The 22,144-nt window shown below is 42.5% G+C and overlaps 1 protein-coding gene across 1 annotated transcript in view; it reads left to right on the top strand.

Annotated features, from left to right (window-relative positions):
- Positions 1–22,144, top strand: part of PCSK5 (proprotein convertase subtilisin/kexin type 5) — a gene marked incomplete at its 5' end in the record, with an annotated part of 415,527 nt that overhangs the window by 373,722 nt on the left and 19,661 nt on the right. The window contains 6 exons of the mRNA XM_005868347.2: positions 4,302–4,385; positions 5,575–5,770; positions 12,786–13,003; positions 13,889–14,131; positions 17,401–17,631; positions 21,539–21,716. Coding sequence (XP_005868409.1) covers positions 4,302–4,385; positions 5,575–5,770; positions 12,786–13,003; positions 13,889–14,131; positions 17,401–17,631; positions 21,539–21,716 — 1,150 coding nt within the window. The remainder of the gene's footprint in view (positions 1–4,301; positions 4,386–5,574; positions 5,771–12,785; positions 13,004–13,888; positions 14,132–17,400; positions 17,632–21,538; positions 21,717–22,144) is intronic.

Genomic DNA, 22,144 nt, shown 5'->3' with positions numbered 1-22,144 from the left:
TGGGGGGGGGGGGGGGGGGGGGGGGGGGCTATCAAGAAAAGCCTCACCTTTTACTTCCTTCGTTACTGCAGCATGGTTTGAAATAGCAACGACTGAGAAAAAACTAGATGGTTACAATAGGAGATTAGGAAAATGAAGTAGGACACATCCATGCAATGGAATGCTGTGGAGCTAGGAACAAGAATGAGGAGGTTCGTTAGGTGCTGATAAAGAATGGCCTCTAAAATATATTCAGTTACCAAAAAAAGGAAAAGGCAACACGATAAATAGTGTGAGTAGATATAGTTTGTATAAAAAGGGTGAAAATGGATTAGGAGGGAGGCTTCATGATGTATGCTTTTTGTACATTTTGAACCATGTATTGCTTATTTAGTAAAATACCCAGAACCCCTGTTTTATGTGGTCGAACTACAATTATTTTTGAAGGATGGACGCTACATTTTCTTGGTCAAGGTGATTTTTGTTTTCGAGGTCCCATAAAGCTAGAATCACTGGAGAACAAAAAAAAAAAGAGAGAGAGAGAGAGAGAGAGAGAAAAAGAGAAACTATGGTCAAGGTTAAAATTTTCTTGTTGAGATTAAGTCACTAATCTTTGCCCAGGCTTAATTGCTGTTAAGTGTGTGTACAGAGTACCCTCTAGTGGAGGCATGAGGACATTACCAAAAATTGTATACCAAGTGTATCACAGTAAAATAGCAAATTGCCAGGAAGTGAAATATGTCATTGTAAATGCATGTGTATGTGTAGATATATGCACAATATTTTAAACAAATATTTTAAAAATTAGTAAAAACTCATATCTTTGTAACTATAACATTTTAGCCAATGTTTCTCTCTGTCTTTCCCTCTCTCTTCCACTCTCCCTAAAAATCAATGGAAAAATATCCTCGGGGGAGCATTAACAAAAAAATAAAAAATGTTTTTAATGATAAAATCAAAAGAAAATCAGCCCATGGCCTGGACATATATTAAATATTTTCAAGGTTCTCAATGTCTGACAAATATTTTTTTATGAATAATTGCTCTCAGCCACTAATGAAGCCTTTCTTTTCCCCCCTTTCATTGAGATATAATTAACATATGATGCTGTTTCAATGGGTATAACATGATAATTGACATATGTATATACTGCAAAATGATCTCCACAGTAAGATTAGTTAGCACATCCATCACCTCCATAGTTACCTTTTTTGTGATGAGAATTTTTAGGATCTACTCTCTTAGCAATTTTCAATTATCCAATACAGTATTATTAATTATAGTCACCATGCTGTACATCACATTCCAAGAATTGATTCATCTTATAACTGAAAGTTTGTACCCTTTGACCACCTTCATCCATTCCCTCACCACCACCCCAGTACCCCAGCCCCTGGCAACACCAATCTACTCTGTTTAAATGAGTTTGGTTTTTTAAGATTCTACATATGAGATCATAGAGTCTTTGTCTTTTTCTGTATTTCTCTTAGCATAATGTCCTATGGCAGGGTTTCCCTCTTTTTATGGATGAATATATCCATTGCATATACAGGGTGGGTCAAAACTTGTCTTACAGTTGTTCATATGGAAAATAATACAATAATTAATAATTAATAATACAAGAATAAACTGTTTCATGTACTCACAACTGTAAACCTACTTTTGTCGAACCCTATATATCCCATATCTTCTTTATCCATTCATCCATTGATGAACATCTGGACTGTTTCCATGTCACGGCTATTGTAAATAATGCTGCAATGAACACTGTGTGCAGTTATCTCTTTGAGATAATGATTTCATTTCCTTTGGGTAAATACCCAGAAGTGGGATTGCTGGATCATAGGGTAGTTCTATTTTTAATTTTTTGAGGAACCGTCATACTATTTTCCATAGTGGCTGCACCAATTTATATTCCCACCAACAGTCCATGGGATGTCCCCTTTCTCCACATGTCTCACCAGCACATGTCTCTTGTCTCTTTCGTAAGATCCATTCTAACGGGAGTGAGAGCTCTCTGTGATTTTGATTTGCATTTCTCTGTTGATTAGTCAAAAGTGATGTTAGCAACAAAACTGTTGCTCATCTCTCTGCTGCCCTCTTTTTTTTGGTTTAAGTGATTTGTCAAATTAAAAGGGCCTTCAGGGAAAAGACTCAATCATGTTAAATCATGTGGATTACTTTTGTGAAAATCCTGTGACTAGCACTGCTCTGCACAGGGCTAATTGAGCTCTTCTCTCTCTCCCTCTCTCTCTCTCTCTCTCTCTCTCTCTCTCTCTCTCTCACACACACACACACACACACACACACACACACACACACCCCTCTCTCAAGGACTCAGTCAGTCTACTGGAAAACCAGGGCAAGTTTTTCTCTCTAAACTAGGAAAAAGACTGCCACTCAGGATGGCAGGATGGACAATCATGTATATCTCTATATCTACATCCATATCCACCTACCTACCTTTGAATCTAGCTTTCTCTGTAGCAAGGCTCACCAGCTAATTAACCATGAGCGCCATCATGGAAACCAAGCCATGCCTCTGGTGCCACGCCAGCTATAGAATAAAAGACCAAGAGAGGGAATGTGGCGGAATGATAACAAGGAAATCAGGAGAGTGGAGAAAGGAGGTGATGAGCTACCATTTACTGAGCTGCTGTGTGCACTCTACACACATTATCTCATTTAGTCTTCACTACAGTCCTATCAGGGAAGGATCACTCTCATTTTAGAGACGTGGAAAAGTAGGGCTCTGAGAGTTTAATTATTGTATCCATGGTTACCCTACCTGAGCAGCACATCTGGGATCTGAAGGCAGGTGTGACTAAAGAGCCAACTCCACCAGACTGAATCTCAGAAAGAGAAGGCACTATAAGAGAGAGGAAGGAAGAAAGGGAGAGAGGGAGGAAGAAAAGAAAGAAGAGAGGGGAATGGCAAGATGCCAACATAACAGTTGACTGAAGGTCAGAGTCATTCATATGACACATTCTGAACTAGAACTTTTTCTAATTTTCCTGTGTCAGTCATGCTGATTCCTGAACAATTACTGAAATTTAGTCATGATCTCAATGTCTATTGATTGAATGATGTCCTTGAGTTCACTATGTATGTCTGTTTTGTTGTTGTTGTTTTTAAGATTTTTTAAAGTTGATTTTTAGATAGAGGGGAAGGAAGAGTGAGAGAGACATCGATGTGAGAGTGGAACATCTGTGAACTGCCTCCTGCAAGCCCCCTACTGGGGATCGAGCCAGAAACCCAGGCATGTTCCCTGATCAGGAATTGAACCAGAAACCTTTTGGTGCATGGGATAATGCCCAACCAACTGAGCCACACCAGCCAGGGCTTATGTATGTCTTTGAAACTTTCTTTAAAAGCCTGCCCATCAAATGCTCTTGGAGGGAAAGAGAGAGGGGAAACAGCGCTAATGTTTCCTTGGTTGGCCTGCTTATCACCTGACCAACCAGAAAGCTTTTGGGTGGCTCCAGTTTGGTGATAAGATGATTTGGAACTAATTTAAGGTGAATAAATTTAGGCTGCATTCAACCATGGCTACTCTGAAGAACACAGACCCAAACACTGACCAACTATGAAATCTGGTTCCAAAGAACAACAACAACAAAAATAAGTTTTTCATGAAAGACACAATGAATTCTTATTTTATCATTTGAAGTGAAGAGAACTGGCCATTTAAGAATCACGGGGAAATAACTCATTCCTGTGTGTATACACACAAGCACACAAACACTCACCCCCACACATTTTTAATAGCTGGTTTGCTCAGTTGTTAGAGTGTTGGCCTGCAGACTGAAGGGTCTCAGGTTTGATTCCAGTCAAGAGCACGTACCTGGGTTGCAGGCTCAATCCCCCGCCTCAGTTGGGGTGCATGAGGGAGGCAACCAATCGACGTATCTCTCTCACATGGATGTTTCTCTCTCCGTGTCAATACGCTCCCTCCACTCTCTCTAAAAAAATCAATGGAAAAAATATCCTCAGGTGAGGATTAACAAAACCAAATAAATAAATAAATAAATAAATAAATAAATAACATTTGTTAGTTCAAATGTCTCCTTAGCATTAAAGGCTATCCTGTCTCTGAAAGTCTGCAAAGAAAGTCTTGGCAATCAATTGTCAATGAAAGAGTAAGAATAAGAAAAAAATGAAGTCCACATTCACTCATTTGGTAGGCCAAAGCTGGCGCCAACATTTAGCTAAGGCAAAATCTATTTGGGGTGGGAAAGGAGACAAGATTGCCCATGAGATCTTTTCCAATACTATGAACCTGCTCAACAGAAACTGACTTCTTGTTCCTTTTCCTTCCATAGACGTTTTAAGAAAACAGCAGCCTTGTCATTCCTCTTGTAAAACCTGCAATGGATCTGAAAGGCTGTGCACTTCGTGTCCGAAAGGTTAGTGTGGAGTGTGACAGGAGGTGGCAGTGATCAAGCCAATTCATGGCAACTCCTGTATATTAGCATCTTTAAGTAAGGGGTTTGCAGGACTTGATCTAGTCCCATCACATGTTCCTATTACAGTGGCTACTCTGGAGCAACAAGGCACCCAAACATGGATTTACAATAAAAAATGGCTCTCAAAGGACCAAAATGAAAAAGAAATGTTTTTTTATCCAAAAGCATGATGAAGTTAGCAACTGCTTTGGCCACAGAATTTGTTAGGTCTTTGGGTACTTGACATTTCTAGGGGTTCCCCTGCTGTTTTGGAGTGCATTAGCCAAAACAAGAGAACTTACAGTGGACAATCTAGGTGGGGATAAGTAGTCTGCCTATTGTTTCTTCATTTCTGGTGCTGAATTTAGGGAAGCAAAAACACAAGAGCAATACGTAACAGCTTAACAAATTAATTGCTTCATCATCTATAAAAACAAAACATCAGAAATAACAACTTCCCTGAATTAGGGAGATATTTTATTAACATGATGCACTAACATTAAAAATTAAGAATGTTATGTTCTCATTAAAGTGATTATGATGTTGGAATGTACAACTTTAACAGTGCGATGTGACACAAAAGCAACAGAATTTAAAATGGTATGTGTGCCATGACTCTACTCCAACAAAATAGGAAAGTTTGCATACAAAAATTGAAGGAATTGTCTTGGAATTCTGAAGTTGAGGGTGATTTTTAAATTGTTTTCTTTAATAATGCTGCTATCTGATTTTTTCAATTAAAAATAAACAGATGGACCATCCGTTGGGTGGGAGAGTTGCTACTATGTTAGTGTCCTAATGGGATAGGCTTTGGGAAGCCAAATAGACTCCACCAAGCTGTGCGTGTGTAACTGTCTTACACCAGGAAGACAGGCAAAGGTGTTAATAGATCGATCAACCAGGCAGAGGGAAGCCCCAAAGTGACCCGCATCAGTATCAGTAGGAAGTAAAAGAAACAGGGCCAAAGCCTCCTGCTGTCAATTTCCTGTCTGGAGATTTAACTCATCCTTTTGATAAGTCTGAGATACTTGGATCTTTGGGACAGTTTAAAAAGCTGCTGCGAGCGCCAGTTCTCTGCAAGGATGTTCACACTGTCAGAGGGACACATACTGACCGACCACCTGATCTGCCTTCTTCCCTGGGTTTCCAGGCACGTATCTGTTGGCTCAGGCCTGCGTCGCCGCCTGTCCCGAAGGCACGTGGCCCTCAGTGAGGAGTGGCAGCTGTGAGAACTGTACAGAGGCCTGTGCCTCCTGCTCTGGAGCCGATCTCTGTGACAAGTGCCAGACGCAGCTGGAACACCCTCTCTTCCTCCACGAAGGCAGGTGCTACACCGGGTGCCCTGAGTAAGTCTCCTTTCCTTTCACTTCCTGCTTGTGTTCATTTTCCTACAGTAATTTGGATATGATTCCTTCCTATCACCAAAGAACTCTTCCCTCCCGGGTTACAGCACCTACCAGTGTCCCTCCCTTTTGACTGTCCAACATCACCATTGGCCACAGCAGCCAAAACTTAACGCCAGATGCCCACTTCTCTCTTGTGATGATTATATGTATATATTTTTACTTTTGTAAAATTATGTTTTTTCCCCACCTTTTATTTATGATCAAGTAGCTGTCTTTTCGCCATCACAAAAGTAAGGCTGTGGAACACAAGAAACTCTTCTGTTTAAAATAGGTGAGATCTGCCCAGCCGGTATGACTCAGTGGTTGAGCATCGACCTATGAACCAGGAGGTCACGGTTCAATTCCCAGTCAGGGCACATGCCCGAGATGCAGGTTCAATCCCCAGTAGGGGGCATGCAAAAGGCAGCCAATCAATGATTCTCTCTCATCACTGATGTTTCTATCTCTCTCTCTCTCTTCCTTTTTCCTTCCTCTCTGAAATCAATAAAAATATTTTTAAAATAAACTTTTAAAAAAGTTAGGTGAGATCTGAATCAAAGATAATAAAGAAAATACCTGGTGAAGTATTTACTGACGGCTTTTCCAGCCCCCTGGTTTATAAATCCTTTTCTCCTCCTACGAATGCTCCCACCTCCAGGATGTAACTAAAAGAGAAGTAGGAATAGCAAATGGGAAGGTATATCAGGAAACTTCCAGTGACAAGCAACAGAAATGCCAAGCAGACTGACTGAAACAATACAGGGTTTAGCAATCCAGTGGCCAATACTTCATTAAAAACCCACTATCTTTCCATTTTGCTCTTGTATCTTCCTTAGCTTGTCCTCCCCTGAGCCACGTTGTCTGCCCCATCTGCACACATCACCACCGCCATTGCAGCAACCAGAGAGAGAAAAGGGCAGGATTCTCCTAGTTTATCTTTTTTCAAGAGGAAAGAAAACTTCCTCAGACTTCCCTTCACATCTCATTAGCCAGAATGCACCACTTACAGCTTACATCACTGGCAGGGAGAATGGAAATAAAAGGATCACTTTAGGCTGAACAAGACTCACCCTTGAAAACCCAAATAAAATCGGAACACGGGCAGCCAGGAAGACTGGAGAGGGAGGCAAGAAGTGAGTTTGGGGAGGCAACCAACAGAATCTATTTTAGAGAATCAGAAATTTCATTTGCCTGCTGATTAAAAGAACTTGGTGATAAAAACAATACCTATTTCCTAATGACCAACTTGTATCCATTACTGAGACAGACCATATAGGGTCCAAATACAAGTCATGATACCCTCAAGAAGCTTCCAATCTAGTATAGTATAGAGCCAATTGCATTCGACTCAATACTGCAGATCCATATTTAGCACCTTTTGGGTGTGTAAGAATTGATACTGGAAGCTATGTTAAGAGACGTCTGAGCCTGAAAAGGGCCTACAACCCATAGGGGACGTTTACAACGATTACTGCCATACTTCTCAGAGCCTAAATACAAAAAGGGCTAAGAAATTCCAAGGAAAAAGAAACCATATAAAAACAGCTGCTTGATGAGTGTTGGTAAAGTCTAAGCACTGCACTAAGCATTTCAAATATGATCCATTAACCCTCACATGAATCTTCTTATCCAGATACTATTATTTTTCCTCATTTACAGATGAGGAAAGGGGTAAACATGCCCAATATCACACAACTAATGCATGATATGGTAAGGGTCCCACCCCAAACCTCTCGAGCCCTGAGGTCCATGTTTCACCATTGCACAATGCCATGTTCTCAAATGACTGGGGTTCCTTTTTTTTTTTTAATAGCAACTTTATTGAGATACAATTCACATGCCACACAATTACCTATATAAAGTGTACATACAATGCAATGGTGTTACATATATTTATACAGTTGTGCGATCATTACAATTGATTTTAAAATATGTCCATCATCCCCCAAAAGAAAACTCTGTACCCTTTTAGCAGTTACTCCCAATATCCCCAGCCCTAAGCAATCACTAATTTACTTCCTGTCTCTACAGATTTGCCTGTTCTTGAACATTTCATATAAACAGAATGCTATAAAATGTGATCTGTTATGATTGGTCCTTTCTACAACATAGTACTTTCAAGTTGTTACTATTTCTGAGAAATCGCCCTTTGGGGTATAATCCATCCTAAAACAGCAATAAGATTTATGACAGGCACACAATTTGCAATGAAACGGCATCCAGGTATTCAGAATTATTTATAAGTCAGCATTAGTGGCCACTGTATAGTATATATTCATGAAAGAAGAAAGTCTGAGTAGTAACATACATCATTATAGTGATTATTTAAAAGGCAACACAAAACCTAAGGTGTGCTCATATTTACCAAATATGAACAGATGTGAAGCTCTGGTTGAAAAAGGGGGTCTTCCTTTAGACCTTGTCACTGTCTCAGGTGTCTAAAATATAGGCGAAGCTCCAAACCACACAGCTTTCGCATTATGTATATTTATCTGAGCCGAAAGACTTCACCATAAAAGTACTCTGAATGTAGCAATTTAATACAGGTGGCCATTTCTTCTAAAATGAAGCATCTGTCTTCTTAAATAAAAATAACAGTGAAATAGAGCATTCACAACTAAGTTTTGTGAATGCAGGGAGAAGACAGGACAAATTACTGGGCAGATCTGTGTGGAGAAAACTGCGTTTGGCAAAGTGGCTCTTTGAAAAACACCTTTTCACATTGTCATCTGCCTGCCTCCCGACAAGTTCCTGAGATTAGTGTTTTTTTGAGTTAGCAGTAGTCTCCAATGAGTTGTTGTTTGTTTGTTTTTTCTTTTTTGCTTGAATCCATCCCTTTCTTTTCAGCATCTCACCCGACTTCCACTGATGCCCTTATGACAAAAATCTGAAAATGTTTTCTTTGTGCTGCATCTTTCCAAATTCTGTGCTGGAATTGCTCATCGTCAGTGTCCAGAGACTATTCCTGAGAAAACTCGATCAGGACCAGCATTAAAAACTCCCCGGAATCACCGGTCCGAAGTCCCCAATCTCTAAACACAGGTTGCTCTTTCTGGCTAAGCCAATCCCCACACTAAATCTAGAGGGTGTGGCCAGCCCCACCCTGACTAATTTTGTTAGCATCAACTATCAGGTGTGGTTGGAGGGGTCCACAATGAATAACAAGGACATTCTTACCACTTGGGAAATTCCAAGAGTTTAGAAGCTGGCTAGGAACACAGGCCAGACCTCTCTTTGGGTGAGGCCAAGTTCTTCACTACACAGCAACAATGATCCCATCACATTCTCATTCACGTAGAAGATGTGATATGTTTAAGAATGCACTAAATTCCCTTAATTTCAAATTTCTCAAGTTCAATCAAACTCTTGGTAAACATATAATACATTTCTATCCACTGTCTTATCAAATTCATTTTTATTTTTTTTGTTAGTCCTCACCTGAGAATATTTCTTCCATTACTTTTCAGAAAGAGTGGAAGGGGAAAAGGGAAAAAAAGAGAGAGAGAGAGAGAGAGAGAGAGAGAGAGGAGAGGTGAGAGACACATCGACTGGCTGCCTCCCATACAAGCCCCAACCAGTACGGGTCCTTGAAGGGGACTCAAACCCGAGACCTCTCGATGCACAGGCAGAGGATCCAACCACTGGGCAACATGGGCCAGGGCCAAATTTATTTTTAAGAGATTGACTGGGCTGGACAAAATAGCAGTGTCTTTGTTCTCCCAGTGCTCTCCATCATGGTCCAAAATGTGTGAGGAAGCCTGATCTTTCAGATGAATGATATTTAGTTTCCCCTCTTGGACCTAAATTGCTTTCTTACATTTTTCTTTCTTGATACTACATTAGAAATGTGACTTTTCTTTGCTCCATCCTATTTCTTCCTGACAAATTCAATATATTTTTGTTTACTAAATATATACAAGAAATTAGTGATTTCTACGGTGTGATAGTTAAATCATTCAGAGGTACAATGAATATACAGACATCAGATTCTACCTGGAAGAAGTCAACCACACAACATGCCATATTTTTCCATGTATAAGATGCTATTTTTTTTCTAAAATCGTTAGGCTGAAAATCAAGGAGCATCTTATACACAGAAGTCAGCCACGCAGGGAGCTGCGTGGGTGCATAGCTGCCCATACCTTGTCAAACAGGCTTCCTCCAATCATGATCCTTGTTGTTACTGACGTCAGCTGATGCCGTAATTGGAGGTTAAGGTGGAAAGTGCACAGATGCAACAGAGACCTGAGCATTCTGAGCCCATAAAGATATAAAGAAATAAAAAGATAAATACTGGTAAGCGATTGTCTTTACTCTGCAAAATTCAAACTGAATGTAATTAGATATGCAAAAGAGCATGGAAATAGAGCTGCAGAGAGACAATTTGGACCTCCTCCCACTGAGTGTATGATCAGACAGTGGAGAAAACAGGAAGAACAACTCCTTAAAATGCCAAAAAAGAAGGCCTTAAGAGGAAAACCAGCAAAATGGGTTAACTTGGAGCAGAGACTTAAGACTTGGATTATGGAGCAGCGCCAGAGTGGCTTATGTGTGTCAACCAAGCTTATTCAATGTCAGGCAAGAAAATGACATTGTGAATGAAATGAACATTGTTGATTTTAGAGTAAAGGCAAAATGCTGCTTCAATTACATGAGGAGAGAAGGGTTGGCCATGAGGACACAAACAAGTTAGCTCAGAAAATGCCACCAGTTTATGAGGATAAAATCCAACAGTTTCACTCCTATGTCATACAACTGCAGAAAAAAATGATTTTGAACCAAGTCAAGCCAAATCAGATTGCAAACACAGATGAGATGCCTCTCAATTTTGACGTGGCTTCCAACAAAACTGTAGATGTGAGAGGAATCAAAACAGTGACAATCAAAACAAGTGGCCATGAAAAGACACACTATAGTGCTGTGCTTTCATGCTGTGCAGATGCTACTAAACTGCCTCCTATGCTTATCTTTAAGCAGAAAATGTATCCTAAAGAGACCATACCACCTGGCATTATTGTGCAAGTTCAAGAGAAGGGATGGATGAATGAAGACATTATGGCCATTTGGTTTGCAAAGGTTTGGTCCAGAAGACCTGGGGGGGGCGGGGGGGGGGGCTCTTAAAGAAGCCTGTCCTACCTGTCTTTAATCAGTTCTGAGCACATTTAACAGAAAAGACAAAAAGGGTTGCGTCAGATTTGCAAATACATCTAGCAGATATTCCTGGTGGACTTGCAGGTCAGCTACAGCCACTAGATGTTTCAATCAAGTCATTTAAAGGCTTGATGAGATGAGAATGGAGTAGATGGATGCAAAAAACAGATAACTTGACACCGACAGGAAGGGTGGAAAAAAACAACCATCACTGAGGTCTGCAATTGGGTCCTAAACTCATGGTATAGCATCAAACAAGAGGTGATTGTGAAGTCCTTCAAGAAATGTGGAATCAGCAATGCCATGGACGGAACTGAAGATGATCTCACATATATAGACAGTGTCTCAGAAGACAGCAGTGATACAATAGAAGTTGAAGAAGTTGATATGTCTGGAACTAATAGTGATGAAGAAGAGAGCAGTGATGCAACAGAGCTGAATAAAGTGATATGCTGCATAATATAGTACTGGTATGTGAACATACCAGTAATCTATGATAATAAAAGCATAACATGCTAATTAGACAGGACAGCCGAACGACCTTCCAGACATCATTTCGGACGTCCTTCCTGACGAAGCTGTGGCGGCGGGGGCCGAGGCAGAGGCAGTTAGGGGCGATCAGGCAGGCAGGTGAGCAGTTAGGGGTGATCAGGCAGGCAGGCAGAGGCAGTTAGGGGCGATCAGGCAGGCAGGTGAGCAGTTAGGGGTGATCAGGCAGGCAGGCAGAGGCAGTTAGGGGCGATCAGGCAGGCAGGCAGAGGTGGTTAGGGGTGATAAGGCAGGCAGGCAGGTGAGCAGTTAGGAGCCAGCGGTCCCAGATTGCGAGAGGGATGGGCCTAAACCAGGGGTCGGCAAACTCATTCGTCAACAGAGCCAAATATCAACAGTACTTCTTCAAAATAGACTCGCCCAGGCCGAAAACTGACTAATGCGCATGGGCCACGAAGTTTCAATCGCTCTGTATGCGCGCCCGCACGTGGTATTTTGTGGAAGAGCCACACTCAAGGGGCCAAAGAGCCGCATGTGGCTCGCGAGCTGCAGTTTGCTGAACACAGGCCTAAACCAACAGTCGGACATTCCCTGAGGGGTCCGGATTGCGAGAGGGTGCAGGCCTGGCTGAGGGACCCCCCCGCCCCGCCTCCTGCATAAATTTCACGCACCAGGCCTCTAGTTACTAAATAAAAATGTATTTTGTTTTATGTTTAAAATATTGATTTCTTAATTTTGAGTTGGAAAAGTGGGGGGCGTCTTGTACATGGTGGCATCTTATACACGGAAAAATATGATATACTCCAATAGCAGTGCTCCAAATGTTTGGTGCTGTATGCAAATGTTATGTGAGTGTGTTCAAAAAAGCCATCAATGGTTGGCTGGGAACATCCAAAAGCAAAAATGCTTCCAATATTAAGGGTAGTAAATCTTTTGAGCCTTTTAAAAGTCATTTTTTTGAATTTGCTAAATTGAATTTTTATTTTAAAAAATGTATTAACTGAACAGACAGCATTTTCTGCTCTAACATAAGGCTCTAACAAGAAAAAAGAAATTGAAGTCAGAGATTAAAATAGGGAAATCAGATGACTAAAGTTTATACAAATTAAACAAAGCTGTTTTCAAACAAACCAAATTCACAAGGGTGATATCTACCCCTTTTATTTTATTTTTCCAGACTTGATTTTTTACCATACTTCCTCAGGAAATCTGATTAATTCATTTTGGCCGACATGAGCAGCAGTCCTTCGTTTTCAGCCCTAACTTCTTTGTCACCAGGTGTGAATCATTTTCCTGCTTGGAAGGCTTCCCCAGTAGCTCTCGCTTCTCCCCACAGGGGCTTCTATGCAGAAGAAGGCATATGCAAACGCTGTAGCTCCCCTTGCAGAAAATGTGAAGGAAATGCCACCAACTGCCAAGCTTGTGAAGGGGGCCTTGTCCTGGACCAGGGAGTGTGCCAGGAAACCTGCTCTGAGAGGCATGTGGCCGTGGAGGGGGTGTGCAAGCATTGCCCAGAGATGTGTCAGGAGTGCATCCATGAGAAAACCTGCAAAGGTACCTGGGAGCATCCCATGGGAGAGTGTGGCTCTACCGGGCTACCCCAGCTGGGGGCCAACCAGCTGAGGGTGGGATGTTCAAGCAGAACTGGGGGAACCTTCACTAAAATTTATCAACCTCTGTGCATGTCACTGACAAAAGTGAGGGTGAGGTAAAGCCTTTCCATTTTGGATTCTGCAAGTTAACACAGACAAGAGAACCTTTTGTATGATTTTGTCCATACCCATGTACAGTACTGTTCAGTATTGTTAATTCTAAGAATAGCATTCTGGCAAGGAATTGTTTTCTCTGGAATTATCTTCCAAGAAATGCTGATTTCCTCTCCAGAACAAGACAGACTCATTTAATTGGTGCTATCCTATCCAAAGTGTTTTCCAGAATTTCCTTCCCCCCTGAAATAAGAGAACGAACACAAACCCACAATGCATTCTTCATACTGACTATCCATGTATATTTCATTAGTCTACCCTATCAGTGAGTGAAAAATTACCTTATCCAAGAGTTCCTATACTGCTTTGTAAAAATAAAGCCTGAGGTGCTGGATACAGCTTGGAAAATTTTAATGCTTTCTGGGCTTTTGGAACAGTACCTCCAGGGTCTCGGCCATCACATATCTGCCACAGCATTACAATTTTTTGCACCTCCAAGGGGCAGATCATTTCAGGATAGAAACTAAGCACCATCTAAACAGGTCTCCATATGTGGTCTCCAATCCAAAGTCAAGGCTTTGGGGACACGGATGATGTGCCCTGGCTGGGTGGAGATGGGGCAAGTGTACACTCAGGTCAAATGAGGCAAAGTGGTGGAGGATGGGCTAGCCACTATGGAAGGAATTCCTTTCTCCTGTCTCCCTGGGAATAACTGCTGTTTCCCTACCCCCAGAATGCATGCCTGCCTTCTTCCTACATGAGGATATGTGCCATCAGTCCTGTCCCCAGCAGTTCTATAAGGATGAAGACGCCCACCAATGCCTCCCCTGCCACAAAGACTGTCTGGAGTGCAGCGGCCCCTCAGCAGACAACTGCAACCTCTGTGCTAAGTACTTCTCCGTTCTCTATGACGGGCAGTGCTTGGGCAACTGTCCAGCAAGAACTTACTATAAAAGAAAGACTAATGAATGCAAAGGTAAAGACTTCGGGGTACATGACCAAATGATGAATCCCAGGGAGCCTGATGGGATGATGGGATTAGGCCAAGACCAAGTAGGATGTGGGGTTTGCACAGTTCCAGCCCCAGATCTGTTGTCCCACCCATCTCCCTCATATTTTGAATCTGCTCTAATTTATTTTTTTTAATATATTTTATTGATTTTTTACAGAGAGGAAGGGAGAGGGATAGAGAGTTAGAAACATCCATGAGAGAGAAACATTGATCAGCTGCCTCCTGCACACTCCCCACTGGGGATGTGCCCGCAACCAAGGTACATGCCCTTGACCGGAATCGAACCCGGGACCCTTGAGTCCACAGGCCGATGCTCTATCCACTGAGCCAAACCGGTTAGGGCTTTAATTTATTTTTTTTAAATGAATCATTCGTTAGCTTTGATCATATAAATTTTGTCAGCAAGGAATAATGTTGACCCTCCACAACAGTGGCTGATCAAAAAGGATTCTCACACGAACATTTACAAGAGATAATCAGCCCTCAAAAGTCACCCAAAATGGGAGATTTTTCTTAAAACTTTAAGCCATTTAAAGTTTATATCAGCATAAGGAGAGCTGTACCAGAGGATTTTCTCAGTGCCTCTCTCTTGTCTCCCTTCATCATTTGCCTCCCTAAAGGGACCAGCTCCTGCTTTGAGTCCCCTAATTCATGTCCCACTGGACATTTCAATCCCTACATGCTCAAGAAAGAGTTGACTATTACTTATGCCCTCTTATGTTTTAACTGGGCATGAATTCTTTGCCCCTTACTAGTTTTCAGGGAACATAGTTTTTAATAAATTGCCCATTACTAGGGGAATTCTCAAGCAAGTGAGAGGCATTCTGGGGAAAGGAACTTTTCTCTTTTTCCCCCATTTTATTAAGGTGTGATTGACATATAACATTGTGTAAGTTTAAGATGTACGACATGATGATTTGCTATACAGATGTGTTAAGAAATGATGACCACATAAGGTCAGTTAGCACATCTATCGCCTATGTACGTAGTTACCTTTTTATTCTTTTTTTTTTTTTTTTGGTACGAACATTTAAGATCTACTCCCTTTGAAACTTTCAAGTGTACAATATAGTATTGTTAACTAGAGTCACAGGATTCACTCCAACTAGGCAGACAGCGGTAATTTCACCCCCCGTGTTGCCTCCAAGCAAACACAAGATAGACAGATATCCAGAGGCAGGCCCCGGAAACCCCGTGAGAGCCTGAGGGTGAACTCACATGGCAGAAGCAACCTTGGGCCATTCACATCCAAGAACATACCCAGGGGATAGTTCTTTGTAAGACATAAAGATATACTGTACCTACTCCTAAAGGCGTTCTGCTCTAGCCTTATGATCCGGATAAACCCTTTTGTGTGTCAGGTACGTTCTTTAATGTCAGGTTCCCACCCAACTACTTGTGGAAGAACATGGACTTGAAGATGGGCAGCTGTGCCTGTATAGCAGAAGGGGAGAGAGGGAGGGAGCCTGCGGAGTTGGGGGTCAGCTCCCACGAGAAGTGTAGAGACTCATCCAAAGGCCAGCAGTGCCATCTTGCTTGTACTGGGGCAGGAACTGGGGATCCACTTCTGGCCTTTCTCTGGTGCTCAATAATAAAAGTAATTTGCCATATAGAGAACGTAACAGGCCTCAGAGTTCTTACTGTACTTAATTTACCTGATTTAATTTTCTCACTGAGAAGGGCCCCTGGTCCTCATCCCCGTTTGCCCACTGGTATCAACTGGAGAGCTTTTAAAAAGTACAGATACCTGGGCTCACTCAGACCAGCTCCACTGTTGGAGGGAAGCTGGCATTAGAAGTGACCACCTGCCTTTCCAGAGAGAAAAACAAGGACCTGACCTGAAACTTAAGATTTGAGTAGATACAGAGAAGCATCTGTAATCAAGCAATCTCCAAGCAGGATCTCCTCTGAGGAACATAAGGACTTGGGATCCATTCTGATCACCTCAAATTATCCCCCATGACAGTGATGGTGAACCTTTTGAGCTCGGCGTGTCAGCATTTTGAAAAACCCTAACTTAACTCTGGTGCCGTGTCACATATAGAAATTTTTTGATATTTGCAACCATAGTAAAACAAAGACTTATATTTTTGATATTTATTTTATATATTTAAATGCCATTTAACAAAGAAAAATCAACCAAAAAAATGAGGTCGCATGTCACCTCTAACACGCGTGTCATAGGTTCGCCATCACTGCCCTATGAGATAGCACAGACACCTTTGAAATCCCCATACCTTTTCTGAGGCACTGGGGCAGAAAGAGCAAGAGATCTTGTTAAGGTCCTGGGTTAAACTCCTGACCCTGCTCTTTTCCAGCCAGGTGACTTAGCACCTCCAGCCTCAATTTCCTGATACAGATAAAATGAGATGGCGATAATCATAATAATAATAATACTGTGTCTATTAAACAGTGAGTGCTTATTGGGGGCCTACTATGTGCCGTGTGCTCTTCAGGCCTGTGGAACAGCAGGAAACAATACAGACAGAGTCCTGCCTTCTGGAGCTTACATTCTATTGGTGAAGGCAGAGTCTAAAGAAGACAGTCAAAAGGCAAAATAAGGCAGGGAAGGGAGACATGAAGTTGGGCAGAATGGAGCTGAAATTAGAGAAAAGGGGGCCTGGAAGGTACCACTGATAAATGGAGGGAGCAAACCACGCATATACCTGGGAGATGAGAATTCTAGGCAGAGGAAACAGCACTGCTAAAACCCCGAGGTGGGAGCATGTTGTTCTTAAAATATCTAAGAAATATTTAGCGAGTGCCTATTATATGCCAGGCCCTCTTAGGCATTGTGCATTCATAAATGAATATAAAAGAGACCTCTTTACTCAACAGGTAATGATAATATATACCAATGCTAGTGACAAGCTCAAGGTATTTTTGGAGGTCATTGGAGGACCACAGAATAGGAATTATGATGGTGACCATTCTGCTGCAGAATTGCCTCTTATTTCATTGTAGTTTGGGTACTTATAGTGAGTCTTACTAATAATTTCTGAGGTGGCTGTTGCAGGAAGGGTCTAATAATTACAGAGAATATGAAACAGCAACAAGAATGCTCCAACAAGAATGTACCCAACTCATGACTCCACACTGTTGGCACAGAGCCCTAGAAATCTCTGGAAGAAACAAGGAAGACATGTGACTAACCCTCCCAGGGGAAACTGATTTCTTCCTGGGGCACCCTGGCCACTCTCACTCTCAGTCTGCTGCCCCCACCCTGCCCACAGATTGCCCCAGCTCCTGCCAGACCTGCTCCTCACCTGGGACCTGCACATCCTGTCTGGAAGGCCTGAGGCTGAACAGCCACGGGGACTGCGAGCCTCACAAGGAATGTGCCCCCTCCGAGTACTGGGATGAGGAGGCTCTGGGCTGCAAGCCCTGTCACACCAAGTGCTTCCGCTGCACGGGGCCCTCCGAGGACCAGTGTCACACCTGCCCGAGGGACAGCCTCCTCCTCAGTGAGTCACTTTCCTCTGAGGAAGGCTCTGTCTTTCCCTCCATCTGGGAAACTACCTTTCATGATGCCTGGTGCCCAGTAGATATTGGTGTCTTTTTAATTTTTTACTTTGTGTCTGAAAATGTTTCAGACCCACAGAAAAGATGGAAAAGTGAGAATATTCCATGGCACACCACACATATGCCCTTTACCCACCTCTTCTTTTGTTAATCTTTTACCCCTTTTGCTTTATCAGTCTTGTTCTTGTTCTCTCTCTCTCTCTCTCTCTCTCTCTCTCTCTCTCTCTCTCTCCATATGTATACATAATTCACAACATATCTTTTCTGAACCATTTGAGGATATGTTTCGTACAACACGGCCCCTTTCCCACAAATACTTTAGTATGCATTTACTTCCTAAGACTAGGAATGCTTTCTTACATGACCACAGTGCAGTTGTCAACACTAGTGAATTTAGCACTGATACCATACTTTAATATCCCATCCATATTTATAATTGTGTCAATTCCCCTTTAGATACAGGGTCCAGTTCACAGTCATGGCATTTAGATGCCATGTCTCTTTAGCCTCCTTTTTTTAAAAAAATATATCTTGACTGATTTCAGAGAGGAAGGGAGAGAAAGAGATAGAGACATCAATGATGAGAGAGAATCATTGATTGGCTGCCTCCTGCAGGCCCCCTACTGGGGATCGAGCCTGCAACTCCGGCATGTGCCCCTGACCGGAATCAAACCCCTGGACCATTCAGTCTGCAGGTCGACGCTCTATCCACTGAGCCAAACTGGCTAGGCCTAGCCTCCTTTAATTTGACACATTTCCACAGACTCTTTTTCCTTTATAATGTTGACATTTTAGAAGAACACAGTCCTAACCTCCATTGGGGTTTGTGTGACATTTCCCCAGGATTAGATGGAGATTATGCATTCTCAGCAGGAACACTACATAGCTCATGTGTCCTTCTGGAGACACATGACATTCACCTACCTGCCCATCTACAGTGATATTATCCTGTTCAGGGTGCTGCCTAATTTCTCCACTTTGCAGTTACTGTTTTCCCTTGTGATTAAAAAGTAGTCTGTGAAGAGACATTTTATGAGCATGTAGATATTCATCACCTCATCAAAATTTCCCCTTGATTTAGCATCTGTTGATTAATATATCTTCTTGAACAAAGTATGTCACAGTCTGGGGTTGGCCACCTCCAGCAGGTCACCTGTGACGGTTATTGCTAATGGGAGGCAATGTCCTCAAGTTTTTAGGGATACCATGATTGGGCTTAACACAGGTATGGGAGAAAGAAAATGAAACAGCACTCCACTGAAGTGAAAAAAGGAGCAATGAAGGTGTGTGGGAAAGAGAAGAAAGAGGCAAGTATGCTGAAGACTGAGAAACAAGACACTCAGAGTAGAAATAGGTAACAATTTCTCCTCTTCTTGTTGAGATGTCATCACAAGGGCACCATTCCCCTGGTAAGACACAGGGGCAGATTTCCTCATATCACTCCTAATCACCTCCCAACAGAAGACTCTCTAAGACATCAGTCTTCTCCATCCATCCATTTTAGTGCCACTTACACAAATCTCAGTGACCTCTCTTCCCTACAGTTACTGCTCCATGAGAACATTCCAGATCTTTATATCATCCAAACACCAGGACCTTCTTTTCTAATTATCCCCAACTTAAAGTGCTACCAGTGACCACCTCAGGTGCCTTCACACAGACAGGAAGATGTCTTATCATTACAAGGTGGTCTTCTCTTAAACTAGGAATATGAATCAGACTAGAACTGAGACTTCAGTGCTAAGGTATAACACAGTACACACTGTGTGATCCTCTACACAGTCCCCCAAGGGCTGGGCATAGAATGTGCTCAGGCCTGATCTTCTCATATCCTCCCACTCCGTCCCTCACCACTACCCTCTCAAAGGTCAGGCTAGGAATAAATCAGATAATTCCTCCAGAGGTTGTGGTAGACTGACCAATACTAAACCTCCTAAAAACAATATTAGCCCCCTACAAATGCCCATGTCCTAATCCCCAGACCCTGGGAATATGTACTTAACATGGTAAAAGGGATTTTTGCAGATGTAATTGAATTAATAGTTTTGATTTAGGAGGATTATCCTGGATTATCACAAGGGTCCTTATAAGAGGGAGGCAGGATGATCAACATTAAGTAGTTCAAGGCTATGAGATGTCAGAGCAGAGGAACAGAGAAGGAGAGAAGATTCTGTGTTGTGACTGTGAAGATGGAGGAGGAGGCCATAAGCCAAGGAGTACAGGCAGACTCTAGTCTAGGAGCTGGAAAAGGCAAAGAAACAGATTCTCCCTCAGAGCCTCTACAACAGTGGTTCTCAACCTTCTGGCCCTTTAAATACAGTTTCTCATGTTGTGACCCAACCATAAAATTATTTTCGTTGCTACTTCATAACTGTAATGTTGCTACTGTTATGAATCGTAATGTAAATATCTGATATGCAGGATGGTCTTAAGCGACCCCTGTGAAAGGGTCGTTCGGCTGCCAAAGGGGTCGCGACCCACAGGTTGAGAACCACTGCTCTAGAAAGTTAATAGCCCCCTTGGACCTGTTTTAGACATCTCACCTCCAGAACTGTAAGATAATACAATTGTACTGTTTTTAGCCACTAAGTTTATGGAAATATGTTACTACAGCAACAGGAAACTAATACAGAGGTGTTTCATCTTTAAGGGATTAAGGCTTCCCCCTAGTTAACCAGATACAGCAGCTGGACAATGAACCAGTGCCAACATCCATCTTTAACAAAATAGCCACCAAACAAACACTGACTGGGGATCTGGCCCTGTGTGTTGTGCTGGAAAATCAGACATGAATGGCATAGCCCTGCCTTCGAGTAGCTCAGAGAGTCTCCCAGTAGAGAGGTTGAGTCCACAGCAGCTCTAATATGATTCAGCTTTCCCACCAGTGCCTGTGCTTAATGCTATAGTTATGGAAACAAAGTGGCTTATGGTCCAGTCTAAACTTGACCAGTGGCTAACTAAAAATGCAGGAGAGCCTGACTTCCATTCAGGGAGGTTAAGGTAAAGCTGGGGAAGAAGTTGCCTCTAAGAACCGTGTGCTAAACTGCAAAGCCAGCAAATCTCAGCTTTTTGCTTTCTAATTAAACCACCCTCAATTTCCACCCCTAAATATTAATAAGGACGAAGAAAAGACAAGAATCAGCAGCTCCACTAGGGTTAGGGGAGGAAGGACTGGGGTGATGTGGGCCTAAACAACTCAACTCCAATTCATCTCTCTATACAGAGCAGATTTAAGGTTTTAATTTAATTTTTAAATACATGGGCAAAGCAGAGTCTCACTGCCAACAGAACTTGGTGTCATGATGAAAATGCTTTATATCTGTGCTCATTCAACTGAGGAACTGAAGTTTTAATTTTATTTCATTTTAAATTCATTTAAATTTCAAGAGCAATAGTGTGTGGACAACACAGCAGAACAAAAGATAAAATCTGATATACAGGAGAGAACACATTCAAGGCTAGAAATAGAAAATTGAGATTGTGGGAAGACATCATCACACTTTCTGCTTTCTTCAATGGAGCCCTGACTCACCCCTGCCTTAAATGGGCTCCCTCTCCTGGGAGACCCCCTCCATCCTCTAGCTCATTTTTACACACTGGTTTCTATCATGCCCAACATGGCCAGTCCACTCTGACCTCTGTTTTCTCTCAACTCCTAATGACATTATGGCTGAATCTATTTCTTGGATATTCATCTTAGTTCCCAAGGATAGCCATCAGCCCACAGGATATTGTCTCATTCCTCGTGCATCCCCCCTCCACCATGGTACACAGTGGAGAGCATGCAGAGGAGGTTTGGGAGATATGTGCCATACTTAATACCAAGAGACTCTTTTCCTCCCTTGGCAGACATGACCTGTGTGCAGGACTGCCCTGAGGGCTACTACACTGATGAAGACAGCCACCGTTGTGACCCCTGCCACAGCTCTTGTAGGACATGTGAAGGGCGACACAGCACACAGTGCCTCTCCTGCCCACCAGGTTGGTTCCAGCTGGGAAAGGAGTGCCTGCCCCAGTGCAGGGAAGGGTAAGTTGCTCAACCCACTTTTCCCTCATTTAATCCCATAAGCAATCCAGATCTCACTATTAGCAACCCCATTTTGCAGATGGGGAAGCTAAGTCTCAGAACACTTATATATTGGTAAACAGATTGAAGTCTCACTGCCAGTAAAGGACAAAGATGAGAGAGTACAACCCAGGCCTAACAGTGTCCAAAGGATTTCTGCCAGTTCAGAGTAATGAAAAGGGAAACAGGAGAGGCAAGTGACCCAGCAAGAGAACACAAAGGGTCAGATTGTGAAATCAGACTCGCATGCCAAACTTCACTAACAATTCAAAGGCCTCTGGTGAGGTTGAAACGGCTCTGGTGAGGTTGAAACGGCCCCGGTGAGGTCGGGACGGCCCCGGTCAGGTTGGGACTGCTCCAGTGAGGTCGGGACGGCCCCGGTCAGGTTG

Source organism: Myotis brandtii, unplaced genomic scaffold (genome assembly GCF_000412655.1).
Source record: "Myotis brandtii unplaced genomic scaffold, ASM41265v1 scaffold266, whole genome shotgun sequence".
NCBI classification, from domain to species: Eukaryota; Metazoa; Chordata; class Mammalia; order Chiroptera; family Vespertilionidae; genus Myotis; species Myotis brandtii.
The sequence above is the reverse complement of the archived record's forward strand: the minus strand, read 5'-3'. Positions and strand labels throughout refer to the sequence as shown.